This window comes from Archocentrus centrarchus, chromosome 11, assembly GCF_007364275.1.
Source record: "Archocentrus centrarchus isolate MPI-CPG fArcCen1 chromosome 11, fArcCen1, whole genome shotgun sequence".
Lineage (NCBI taxonomy): Eukaryota > Metazoa > Chordata > Actinopteri > Cichliformes > Cichlidae > Archocentrus > Archocentrus centrarchus.
The window spans coordinates 7,362,782-7,375,444 of record NC_044356.1 but is presented as its reverse complement, the minus strand read 5'-3'; the positions used below and the strand labels follow the sequence as shown (position 1 = coordinate 7,375,444).

Here is a 12,663-nt window from a genome sequence, read left to right as displayed (position 1 = left end):
AGACATGAACAGGCTGGTGGTGTACCCGGGGCTTCTGCTTAGGACTACGCTTCCTCCTCACCGTCACCCAGCTGGCCTGTTTTCCCTGCTGCTCGGGATCTGCTGGGGGGGAGCTAACGGCGGCTAAGCTACCACGGTCCGCACCCGCTACAGGGGCCTGGCTAGATGTAGGATTTTCCAGGGTGCGGAGCCGAGTCTCCAGTTCAAAAAGCCTGGCCTCCAGAGCTACAAACAGACTACATTTATTACAAGTACCGTTACTGCTAAAGGAGGCCGAGGAGTAACTAAACATGTGACACCCAGAGCAGGAAAGTGCAGGAGAGACAGGAGAAGAAGCCATGCTGGTAGTGAGTCGGCTAAGGGCTAAGCTACTAGCTGAGCTAAGCTAGCGAATTTCTAAAAACAAATAAAGTGAGTAATGTGAATACAGGTGATTCAGCAAAGAGTATGCTATTTAAAGTAGGTGAAGATTACACTAAAATATGTTATTATCCAGATAAATCGAGTTATACAGATATAACAGCTAACAGACAGCAAAACACTGTGCTCCGAAACAGGAACAGGAAGTGATACAAAGTGAAATTATTTTTTTTTGTCCAAACACACAAAAGTGCATGTAATTTGGATGTAATTTACATCATGCTTTCAAAAATATTGTGTAGGTTGACCTCCAATATGGTATTGACTGGGAGAGTCCATATGGTCGCCATCATGATGGGGTGACAGTGCCAGAGGTTGAGCTTCCACGGCCTTTGACTCAGGTGGAATTTGAAACACTACCAGATCCAACTGGCTTGCTTTCAAATGTGATTAATGTTTATCAACAGACAATTGATGTACTGACTGTAATATTTGGAAATATTTAGGTTACAGCTACCAAAGACATTTGCTTGATAGAGACTAGGTGCAAGTTTGTTTTTTTGAAATGTATACACATTCCTTTTTGGTGAGGGTAGTTGCTTCTCATCAACATGTGTCTGTGCCTCTTTTGGCATAACAACTGTGACATTTAGATCTTTGTAACAGAAATTACAGTTTTTCTGTTCAAATTGTTTTTTTTTTATTCAATATTTGCTGTGAACATACAATATATCAGGTCAGGCATCTTGTATCCAAACGGGAACATTGACCTGTTTTGCACAGATATGTATATATGTAATAAAATCACTGTTATGAAACCATTTCAGCTTTCATTAAGAGTTCGTTGATAATATCAGATTTAACCGTTTGTAATTAAGCTATGTCTATTCATGACTTTGTTGGTCTAATCTCTTTTTTTTAAGCAAATGTTTTCAGAAAACGTCCTACAATAATATGGAACTGTTTTTATAGTTGATCAGAACAACAACAACGCTGAGTACTGTCAAATTCTAATACATAATTAACAAGTGGATTATTCCAGAATATCCATGTCTATCAAGAGACTGAACAATAAGAACAATTTAAAAGTAATAATACCAATAACCAACAACATTCGTTGTTCAAATGGCCCAGCTTAAATCTGACCAAAACCAGAATAGTCCGAAGAAATGCTTGCCATAAGGTCTTGGTGGAAGTCTTCATAGTTTTTGTGGTTTTTGGATAGCTTCAAAGTCAGGAAGCAAGTGGACGACTGTGGGAGACTGCAGTCAATAACTTCGACCTCGAGATTGGAGCATAGCACACCCCAGCCAGTCCAGAATGTTAGTAAACTCTTGAGGATGTCTGATGTTCCTTTTATGACACAAATGAATGTATTATGTTAGCAAGATTATTTACATGTTCATAATTCACTTTCCAAAAGCATATATAAAGTGTATTGAAAAATGTATAATCTTTGCTTACCATTTTCTATGAATCTTCGGAGGAAGCTCATGATCAGACAGTGATCATCCAACGAGAGTATGTCTTCATCTATATCTTCATCTTTAGGCCAGTTTATGTTATCGATTACCATCTACAAAAAAAATTTCACTGTAAATTACTTGGAATGTAGGTAACTGAAGAAAATGAAAAACTGTGTTAAGGCAGAACTTTTGATGTGTACAGATGTTTGTCTTTCAGTCCAAAAGTGAAAAACACACATAGGAAATACAAGAGTAAGTGTCGGCATGCACTGGGATGTGCTGACAAGCCATCTCAAGTGTACACCACCTCTTGCCCCCAACCGCTGGGTGTAGGCACCATCTCCACCCACTAACCTTAACGGATATGCGGGCATATGTGACAGATGGATATTTGTATGCAGTGTTGAATTCTAATCTTTGCAAAGTAAACTTACCTGTGGGGTTATCTCTGCCTCACTGGCCCTTGGAAAAAGTACTGGCACAGCATCAGGCCTGGAACTGAAAAATTCCCACACACCTGTGTCTTTCAGCCCTCTTTGGATTTGTTTCACCTGTTGTGCTGTTCTTTCCAAAACCTACACATGAAAAAAAAACAATTTCTTTGAAAAAATAAAGCAAACAAATCTTATAAATTTGTTGTGACAAAGACAATGACTTCTGGAAATCGAGAGTAGTTTTTTCATTTTGTAATTCCAGTTGCAGCACTTTTTACATTTACAAAGCTCAGTATGGTCCTGTGGTCATAATGTTCAAGAGATAAGTTCAGCATTTTCTCAAGCTCTGGGGTGCGTGTTTCATGTGAGATCCTGAATGCTTGAAATAAAATTACCTTTTTTTTTTTTTTTTTTTTTTTTAATTGAACTCATAAAATACTGTTGTTTAAAATCTTTGTTTTCAGTGTTATAAAAATTATAAAGCTTAATGAGTGGATTTTTATAATTGTGGAGTTCATTTTTTGAATGTGTGATTCGAAAAATATAGAGTTGACTATTTCTATAGGCACCATAAAGATTTTCCGTCAATTTTGCTATTTTTATTTTATTTTTTTTAAAAAAAAGGACAATCTCTTGCAAAAACATAACCTTCTGTCAAACAATTTCTTATCATTCCACACTTAAAACCGTTATGATGTAGGTATATCAGGTAGGGCTGTCATGATTGCAGTGACTTAAGAACAATACTAGTCTACGTTCACTTTAACAGATTGTGGCCTTTCATCAGATATTGTTTCTGCAGGTACCATAACTTACAGCATGGAGGAGTATTTTTTCTTGGAGCCAATGTCTGTTATTGACTGTAACTCCAGGAAGATCCCATGGCAACGTCAAAGAGAGAACCACGGATTTCTCCTCCTCTGACAAATCCTTTGTTCCCTGTAACTAATTATTTATTGTAGGAGAAATAAAGCAGTATGGCATCACATGATACATATGCAAACCTAAACATATAGCCCAAAGTATATCTGAAGAATTAAAAAAATGTGCAAGTAAAAGAGTTTGTATCTCATGCTATTTACAAAAATTGTCATGAAAAAAAAAATTTTTGTTGTAGGTCTTGTATTTTCAAAGTAAAACCGAAATTTTACAAACCATTCTTATGACCTCACGGACATCTTGGTCAGCACAATCTGACTCAGTTACAGTGGCTGTTTCTGGTTCCCCTCCAAACAGCACATGGTTGATTCCTTGGCTGAGACCAACCAGACAAGGACCACCATTCAGAAAGCTGTGGCCAATAATTCGACCCGCCACCACGAAAAAGTCGCTTTCTAGGAGCAGGCTCGATGTAGAGGGAGTGAGATGGTCCTGCTCACCCTCAAACAGCAATGTCTTCAGTTCTGTCAAACAACAATTGATAATATTAACATAAACAGGTTTTTCTGAACAATCTCCATACCCGCCAATTCAAGAAAATGAAAAAATTAACAACCATACCAGTTTCATCATCAAGCAAGAATCCATTCTGAAGGTTTGACATGACTATTGAAAGTACATGTCTATTAACACCCTCTCCAATGGCAGCATCACCTAAAAAAAAAAAAGACAAGACAATTTGAAGACAGAAGACAATTGTGGGTCAAAAAATGAAAGCAAACTCTTGCAAGACATTATGTCTCCATCCAGCTGTAGAGTCAAGACTGGACTAATTTCTTTTTGGACACAAAACAGTCGAGTTTACAAGGGCAGTTGGAGGAGTTGACAGGATTTTTAAAAATAAATGAATATTTTACCTATGAGATGACATCGCAGTGGGTTAGTCCACTGCACCCGTGGCCTTTTGTAGAATCTCAGAATGGCACGGTTCCTTTCCTTCAGGGTATCTCTTAAACTCAGGGTAAATGAAAGACTCTCTTTATCCTTGTTTGCTTCACGTACTGACTGAATGTACAGCTCAGACGCTTTGGCTGGAACTACTTCTGTAATCCAAGCTTGAAAGAAACATGACCAGAAAAGGCATACAAACTGATTAGTGAATTAAAATTTCAGATTCTATATACAGAAAAAAAATAGCCAAAAATCAAAATTATACACAACCATCCATTCCAACCAATCATTTTTTAAATCTGCTTCTTCCATATAGGGTAGCTTGAAACCTGGTGCCTATCTCCTGTTCAACGAGCAAAACATATGCTACATACAACCATGCCAGGTTGCCATTTATTTTCTGACAACACAGACACACAGAAAAAAGAACTATTCATACACCTAGGGCCCTTTTCCTAAATATCTTTCATTGGGACAGTATTTTCAAAGATAATTTTAAGTAAAATAAGGCTTTTGTAAACGTACAGTCGCTTAAAGACAAACCCCTACAGCATTTAAAAAAAACAAACAAACTGTGAACAAGAACTAATTATTTAAAAGTCTCACCTTTACTACTGACTACAGAAGCGCATTGCATTCAAGGTTAAAAAAAAAAACAACAACAACAAAAACCTTGTAATTACGAGAAAAAGTGTCATAATTACAAGATCTTGATGTCAACTAATGAGAAACCTATAATAGCGAGATGCAGATCTCATAATTGAGATAACTGGAAACCAGCCATTTACTGCAGCTGCCCAACATTATATGGCACCCAAGTGGCCATGGATTTAAACTGAGTACTAACGTGTTTATTGAGTAATAGACTCGAGTCCTAAGTCTAACCTGTACATGCTACTTACCATTTCCGAGGTCCCTCTGAATATCTGGAGGATTAGGCTGCTGTGTGCTTAGAGCAGTTGAAGGACCAGCTAAAGACAAAACACATGCATAACAAATGAGTTACAAAACATATTTTTAACAGAAATGGGTTTGTTTGAAATGGCAATGGACAGACAGACAAATCTACATAAGATGTTTTTGCTGGTGGTTGCAGATATCACTCTACAAACCCTGATCTGAACCTGTCTCCAGTGTCACCACTATATCTGCAACTTGTTGCCGTGAAGAGCTGCGACTTGCCCCACTGGTGGAAGGGACAGATTCCTCTCCATTCTCACTTTCAGTCTGTCTTTCCCTGTCATCCTGTGATAGTCTTAAGAATCGATTTAACAATCAATTTCAGATTACTGAAGTACTTTTTAACAAGAAATACAAACATTTCAATATGACAAAAAAAAAAATAAATTAATCAGGAACAAGATGTTGGCACATACAAATGAAGTTATTATTAATACTTTTTGGGGTAAACCTCGCCATCTGTGTCTTTATGTCTTTCTCAACAATGTGTTTTATGTGATGGCTTCAGATTATGTGCACCACCTATCTATAAAAAATTATTAGCTATGGATTTGTTGTAGGCACAACTTATTGTGGATAGGGAAGTTATACACTATCCATGGAATGTAACTTTGCATTATACAAGTTAACTAACCATTCATACGTAAATACAAGTTTGACTTATCACCTTCCCAAATAACATCAGTTCTGATTCAGCCGTTAATTATTTATCACTTCACTGGAAGGACTAAAGCCTACCGATCTGCATATTGGTATATGAATGTGATTGTGAATGAGTTTATGTTACTGAAGTGTTAAGTTCTTTAAGTGGGTAGTATGTCTGGAAAAGCACTACATAGATTTTGTCCATTTGCATTTATAAAGAAAACCAGGTGTACAGATGAGAACTTTAGATTTGGATCAGTACCTTGAACAAGTCTGATTATGTTGCCTTATCTGTGAAAACGGAAATTCCTCTCCACAAAGAAGACATGGCGTCAGTGGTCCAATATATGTGTTAGAAGGTCCCTCAGTTTCTTCCTACGTGTAAAAGTACAAAAAATATATAAAGACTGAAGCTGCACACAAACAGCAGTTTTAAGAAGTAAAACAAATCTACATATACACACTTACATCTCTCTACATCTCTCTCTCTCTACATACATATAACACAGTTGCAAATAACAGCAAATGATGAGCTAAAAGCAGATATATTTACCGGCTCCAAGCTGAAATGGCACTGTAGAGGGCGGATGTAAATTATAGAGTGGTAAATCATAGTGCTTGGTTCCTTCAGATATTGCACACTGTACCCTTCATTTGGGCACTGTATAACAGAGAGCTGGCGGCTCCTTGTGTTACCAGAGCTTTTGAGCAACTCATAGCCACCTGCAGTCCTCAACTTTGGAAAGTTTTGATAAAGACAATCTGTTAATTCCTCACAGCTGTGAAAGTCACCTGAAAAATAAACACACAATAGACACACAATATTAAGAAAAACCACTTTACCACCAAACTCTGTTATCACTGGAGTCTTTGAATTCCACTGAAAACAAGGAGAACAAATGTTATCTCTGTCTGTTTAAAATTTCAAAATACGTGGCTTAAGAAAGAGAAAACACATTTCAGTGGAAGTGCACAGCTACACTGTGCTGCTCTAAAAAAACAGAGAACAAGCAGTACATTTTCAAAATAATTCAGAGAGAGCTTCAGAAGGTTTTCACCAAAATTTTCCTAAAAATTATTGTATGTGTTACCATACAGTCTTGCTTTTTGGAGAGACAGAACCAGGACGTTGTTACACTATAAACATTATATTATGGAAATACAATATTTTTTTCTACTGTCTTAGAGCAGCAAAATAGTTCAAGCAACAATAACGTAGATAACATACCTCGGAAACTTATGCGCCGCTCACCTAGTCCTGCCCTTTGGAGACGTTCCTTCTCTGGTCGCCTCGGAATAAATGTTGAATCTTTTCACCCAAGGCAACAAAACATGTGTATATGTGGCGAGGCTGACAGTTGCATTGCTGCGTCTTTGATGCCTTCTACTTGATCTGCTTGTAAACAGTCTTGACACCTCAACTGGGGATGGAAATAGTGAAATGTACCTAGCACCACTCTTACAAGTATTTGAATGTGTATCTTTAAGCTACCCAACCCTGCAATAAAAGATTACATGGACATGGTTTAAAATGCATCAGATTCTGAATTATAAGATCTCTGTTCACCATCAGTCAATGATTTATCTTGTCAAAGCTACAAATGCACAAATTATACTTATATACAAGGCTACATTCACCTTGCAAGTGTTAAAGCTCATTTAAAGTTGTTGCCTGAAATCCTTTTTTTTCTTGTTTGTTTGTTTGGTCGGTCATAATACCATTTAAATGAGACCATTATCAGTTCAGACTGAACATTTCAAGTCAATCACACAGGACTGCATTGTAGCAGTGGCTGTAACTGTTTCATTAAGGTAACCAGATTTCTGAAACACAACCAGGAGCCGTTGTACTCTCGACTCATCTTGCCTTTTTTAAAGAAAAGTTTCATTTATATTTTATTTGAGTCCTCATCTTCAGCAAAGCAACCCAAACGATGAAATCGGGGACGTTTCATCATTGTATGCCAATGGGTGAGCGTAAGCTGAGTAAAATCCCCAACTTAAGCATTAAAACTTATAAAAACACTATAAAACACACACGTTGGCTGTTGACTTACAAACATTAAAACAATAACAACTATTCTGCATGTAAAACAAAGACAAGGAGGAAAAAAAACCCCACTTACTTGTGTTGATCCTTGGTGTTATGGTGGGGTCTTGTGCTTGTGGAGTTGAACCGGCAGATGCTAATACGATGACAATATGAATAAACTCTATTCTTCGACAAAATTACAAAACTCTACCTAGCTGAAAACTTACCGCGTTCCAACTCATCCAATCTATTTGCAGCTTCCCCTAACAAGTCCGACACAGACCGTCTTTCCGCTCCCTCCATAACAATACGTTGGTTGTTAAACAGAAGTCAAAGGCCCAGGCATGCACAATCGATCTGCACACGGATCCTGCTCCTTCTTGTTTGTTGACCAATAGCAGAGGAGCTGGAGCAAGAAGGCAGCCCTCCTCATTTGCATAATGAGGCAGAAATGCATACGGTAAAAGAAAAAGAGCAGGAGAAAAAGGCAAAACAAAATATTTATATTTCTTGATGAAAACGCATGTGTAAGGAAAAGGAAAAATAAAATATATTCATTTCTTGATGAAAACGCATGTACAAGGAAATGGAAAAACACTATATATTTACATTTCTTGATGAAAACGCATGCGTAAGGAAAAGGAAAAAGAAAATTTATACATTTCTTGATGAAAACGCGTGTATAAGGAAAAGGAAAAAAAATAAAGACACTATATATATATTTCTGCTTTTATTTCTAATTATGTCAGTTTCGGTCCTCCATACATTACACTGATATTGATCAATACCAATACCAACGTTGGCATCCATATTATCGATGTTAGGATCGATCTGCCCAGCACTAGCTCAATGTACTAATGACGGAGAAACAACTTACTTACTTCTCTGCCGTTACCATTGGTGGTGGCCATGGTAACTTCAGGGTTCTAGCAAGAAATATTTCTCACCCTAGCGCTAACGCTAATGCTAATTAGTAAGCTAATGCTAAATGCCGCTCCCACTTGTTAATTGAGTAATGGGGCCTAAGATGTAACTGGAAAGCAGTAATCAGTTTTTTTGGACGTGTAGTTACATTTCTTGAGGTGCATGTCAGGTTTGCTTCAGAGAGGATTTTCAGTTATACACAAACGATCAATGCAGAACTCTAAATCAGGCCTTATTAGATCGATAGAATGAAAATTTTTCCATATAATTCAGAAAAGTTACATTTCTATATCAAGCATTTAATGTGTCCCAGAGTGCCGTTTCCTTCCACTGTGTTTGCAGAAATCACATAAAAACATACACAACAAAAACATAATCCAGATTCCTCAGCTGTTAAAAGCGTTTCCTACATTTGAATATCAGCCACCATGTTGTGAGCATAAACTATCACGTTTTTAATGCAACAATAGGAAGTGACATCATCTTGCTGGGAACTGTAGTTTTTTTATTCTTGAAGGCCTTTCATAGCTCTGCTGGTGCTGAAAACTAATGTTTGACTATGGCTTTCTGAATAGAAGTAGGGCTGCAACTATCAATTATTTTAGTAATCAAGTATTCAATTGATTACTCCATCAATTAATCAAGTACCGTATTTTCCGGAGTATAAGTCGCACTTTTTTTCATAGTTTGGCTGGGGGTGCGACCTATACTCCGGAGCGACGTATATGTGACATTTATAACACATGAACCAAAATACTCCAGCCACTTGACATCTCCGTGAACTGCAGCTTTAAGGCAGTCTTGCGTAACCTGTGGGCGCAGTGGATGATGGATGGAGAGCACAGCTTAACGGCAACTGGGAGAATGCGCCACCCAACTTTCCTGGAAGTCATTGGATGGATCAAGAAAACATGGGCTTCAGTGACAAACCATCCTGTTGGGATTCAGAAAGGCTGGAATAATTGGAACTGCAGCTGACGACGAGTCTGACTAACGCGACACAGAAGAGGAAGCGGCGCTTCGTCTACGGAGTGTACGGAGTTGTTTAGAAGTGACACCGTGGATGAAGAATTCAATGGATTGATGGTTTGGTTAACTTGTTAGTATGTTCTTTATGCTATGGTTATCTGAATAACTTAATGTTACGTTAACATACCGAACACGTGTTCGTTGTGCGTCATGTAGCTGAATGTGCTACGTTAGCATAACGTAGGCGTAACCGTGTTCGTCCTGTTCTTTAATCCATTATTATTTTAAATTGCCGTTCAAGATGGAATTTCTGCTCTGGGTCTCGGATTCTATCAACCCCCCCCCCCCCCCCCCCCCCCAAAAAAAAGTGCGACTTATAGTCCAGTGCGACCTATATATGTTTTTTTCTTCTTTATTATGCATTTTTTGGCTGGTGCGACCTATACTCTGGAGCGACGTATAGTCCGAAAAATACGGTAATTGGATAAGAAATAATTTTTCATTTTAACAATTCATCAGCATATTTTAATTTTCGTACTGCAGATGTTTCTCTGTGTGAAACAAACAGGGTGGATGGAGCAGCTACAAAGTTCTCTGTTCTTCATGTTGCTGATCAGGTGGTTGATAAAAAACATTTTGACGGATCCCCTCTGTACTGAAGGGGGTGGAGGAGGGGGGCACCGAACGATTGCTAGTGCTAATGGCAGCCCCCCTTTCCCCAGTACACTGTGGAAAAACATCTCAGCGATCCACTCGTGCTAAAGGGTCGTTTTTGTTTTTTTGTTTTTTTTTTTTTTTTTCCAAATGATGGAAATCTGTTACAGCGATGGAGAACTAATGTGGAGGAAATGCTCCGCTTACACGGAGACACCTGAGCTGCAGAGTTGAAACGAAACATCAAAGCAACAAATTTGTGTCGAGGATTTTTAATAATCGAATTGAGTTACTCCAAGAATCGTTGCAGCCCTAAAATTTGGATTAAATTTTTAGTTTGTGTATCAAATACATGAAGGTTTGTATTTACCTTTCATGCTGGGATTTTTTTGTTGAATCGGAAGCCTGAAATTTTCCTTTGATCTTCATTTTCCCTCTTACTTCTCTTCGTGTTCATGCGGTTGTTATTTCGATGTATACAACAGACGCATGACCATAGTGAGATCAAATGTACACATTGTGAATGAAACTGTCCGTGCTCTGTGGTAGATTGCAAACTGTGGTGAAATGATACAGGCGTAAGCAGCGATAATAGCAGCGACCTAGCCGGGGCGGAGTCTGCGAGGTGTGCTCCTTTGAGAGGCAGAGGAGCGCAATCTTTGTTGGATTTGAATCAGTACGTTTTGTATCCAATAAAAGCAAAGATGTTACCAAATAAATTGGACAGTATTCTGGCAATTTAGTGATATTTCCAGAGCTGTGGTCTTGACTGGTCTTGAAATAAAATCCCGAGTCCGCAAGGTCCGAGTCCATGACAAGACCGAGACCATCAAAAAGCGGTCTCGAGACCAAGACCGATCTCGAGTACTACAACACTAACACACACACACACACACGCACACACACACACTCACTCACTTTCCATCCTATCACATCTTGATCTTTTTGTGTCACAAACTGTCTGAGCAACATCCTGCTGCACTTCCTCCTTTCATTTCACACAAACACAGATCAGCACGTTTTCTTAACATTATACTTTCTCATTCATTATATTTATTAGATTTATACTTGATTACAATTACATTTAATTAGAATAATGTATGATTGATTACACATTATACACTCATAGTAACACAGTGTGACTCCAACCACTAAAAGGCCGCTCTGGGATGGAGCATCTCTTCACAGCACCTTATTTAAGCTGACTGAACGTCCATGCAGCCACAGCCTGGACTTAAACCCAGGACCTCGAGGGCGACGGCACCAACCACCACACCACCCCCACCCATCTGGAAACATGTGACTAAACCACTCAAACATCAGCAGGACTTTTACAGCCACATCTTTTAAATAAAAGAAATAAAATGGACCAAAGTGCCATCATATTCTTTTTAAGTTGTTTTTCCAGTGATGAGTCTTTTTGTAAGATTATTCTTCATGAATTTCCATTTCCTGTCTTCTTCGTGTTCCTGTGTAACAATTTTAGTGTTAGTTTCTTGTTCCCATGGTTACTCGTGATGGTTTGGGTTATTTTCTGACAGTTTGTCGTCTCCTGCGTGTTTCTTCACTTCCTCCCGTGTCTCATTCTCTTCATCATCTGTACCTGTGTCTCGTTTTCCTGAGCTGATTAGCCCAATCAGCCCTGAGTGGATTTATTCTGTTCTTCCTGTGTGATTCCAGCCTGTTCTCTGTATTATTGTAGGGTCTTTACCCACAATACAAAGCGCCTTGAGGCGACGGTTTGATGTGATTTGGCGCTATATAAATAAAATTGAATTGAATTGAATTGTTAAGATTTAATGAACTTTTCTACTGTTGGACCTTTGTGGACTTTGTGTTTCTGATTTTTCACCACCTTTAAGTTCAAACCCTGATCAGAGTTTAAACTTTTTTAAATTTGTCTAAAATTAATTTTGAATCACAAGAACAGTTTTAGGGTTGAAGTCAGACCAGTTTTTCTCTGCTAAATGTAAAATAGCTTACTATTATGGAGAGTTTTCTTAGTGGTTACAGTTGAATCACCTGCAGCCCAACATCAACACTAAGAAGGTGGTGGTGGAGCTCTTTACATCAGGGCAGCCGCTGCAGACAGGAACAAAATACCTGCAGTGGTCCTCAAACGTCTGTGGCACCACACCGAGGATCATTTGAGCCAATCCTGTACATGCAGTACCTGAGAGGTCAAAATTCCTCTCATCATGGAAATTATTTTTGCATATTTGTGCATGTTTGGAAAATCAAAAGACTACAAATTATTATTATAGTTGTGAAACGTGGTCGGTTAATTGTGTGTGTTTGAACCTTCAGACGTGAGCAGCTATCGGGCACTTTGTCCACACAGAAAAGGAAATTACCACATGATTTCAACTTTTAGTGGAAGGAAGTTAAA

At 38.3% G+C, this 12,663-nt stretch overlaps 1 protein-coding gene and 1 long non-coding RNA gene across 3 annotated transcripts; both read right to left on the bottom strand.

Annotated features, from left to right (window-relative positions):
* Nucleotides 1-1,215: 1,215 nt before the first annotated feature.
* Nucleotides 1,216-4,190, bottom strand: LOC115788641 (uncharacterized). The gene is made up of 7 exons (XM_030741765.1): nucleotides 4,057-4,190; nucleotides 3,761-3,853; nucleotides 3,416-3,663; nucleotides 3,077-3,205; nucleotides 2,261-2,401; nucleotides 1,825-1,936; nucleotides 1,216-1,713 (listed from the first exon to the last, which is right to left on the bottom strand). The coding sequence occupies exons 2-7, from the start codon at nucleotides 3,801-3,803 to the stop codon at nucleotides 1,496-1,498; spliced, it is 891 nt and encodes a 296-aa protein (XP_030597625.1). The 5' UTR covers nucleotides 3,804-3,853; nucleotides 4,057-4,190; the 3' UTR covers nucleotides 1,216-1,495.
* Nucleotides 4,191-4,213: 23 nt separating this feature from the next.
* On the bottom strand, nucleotides 4,214-6,466 carry LOC115788640 (uncharacterized). Of its 2 annotated transcripts, XR_004020607.1 has the most exons (4): nucleotides 6,249-6,466; nucleotides 5,958-6,070; nucleotides 4,993-5,061; nucleotides 4,220-4,254 (listed from the first exon to the last, which is right to left on the bottom strand). It is a non-coding gene; the product is annotated as an uncharacterized LOC115788640 (long non-coding RNA). The 2 variants fall into 2 exon arrangements; XR_004020608.1 differs by lacking the exons at nucleotides 5,958-6,070; nucleotides 6,249-6,466 and adding an exon at nucleotides 5,203-5,328 and having other exon boundaries at nucleotides 4,214-4,254.
* Nucleotides 6,467-12,663: the final 6,197 nt, after the last annotated feature.

What these genes read in the sequence shown, in the direction of transcription:
- LOC115788641 (XM_030741765.1), bottom strand. Translation starts at nt 3,803, where the DNA reads ATGTCAAACCTTCAGAATGGATTCTTGCTTGATGATGAAACTG. An exon ending in CTTGCTTGATGATGAAACTG is followed by an intron (nt 3,664 to 3,760) that starts GTATGGTTGTTA and finishes GTTGTTTGACAG; the next exon opens with AACTGAAGACATTGCTGTTT. An exon ending in CCGAAGATTCATAGAAAATG is followed by an intron (nt 1,714 to 1,824) that starts GTAAGCAAAGAT and finishes GTGTCATAAAAG; the next exon opens with GAACATCAGACATCCTCAAG.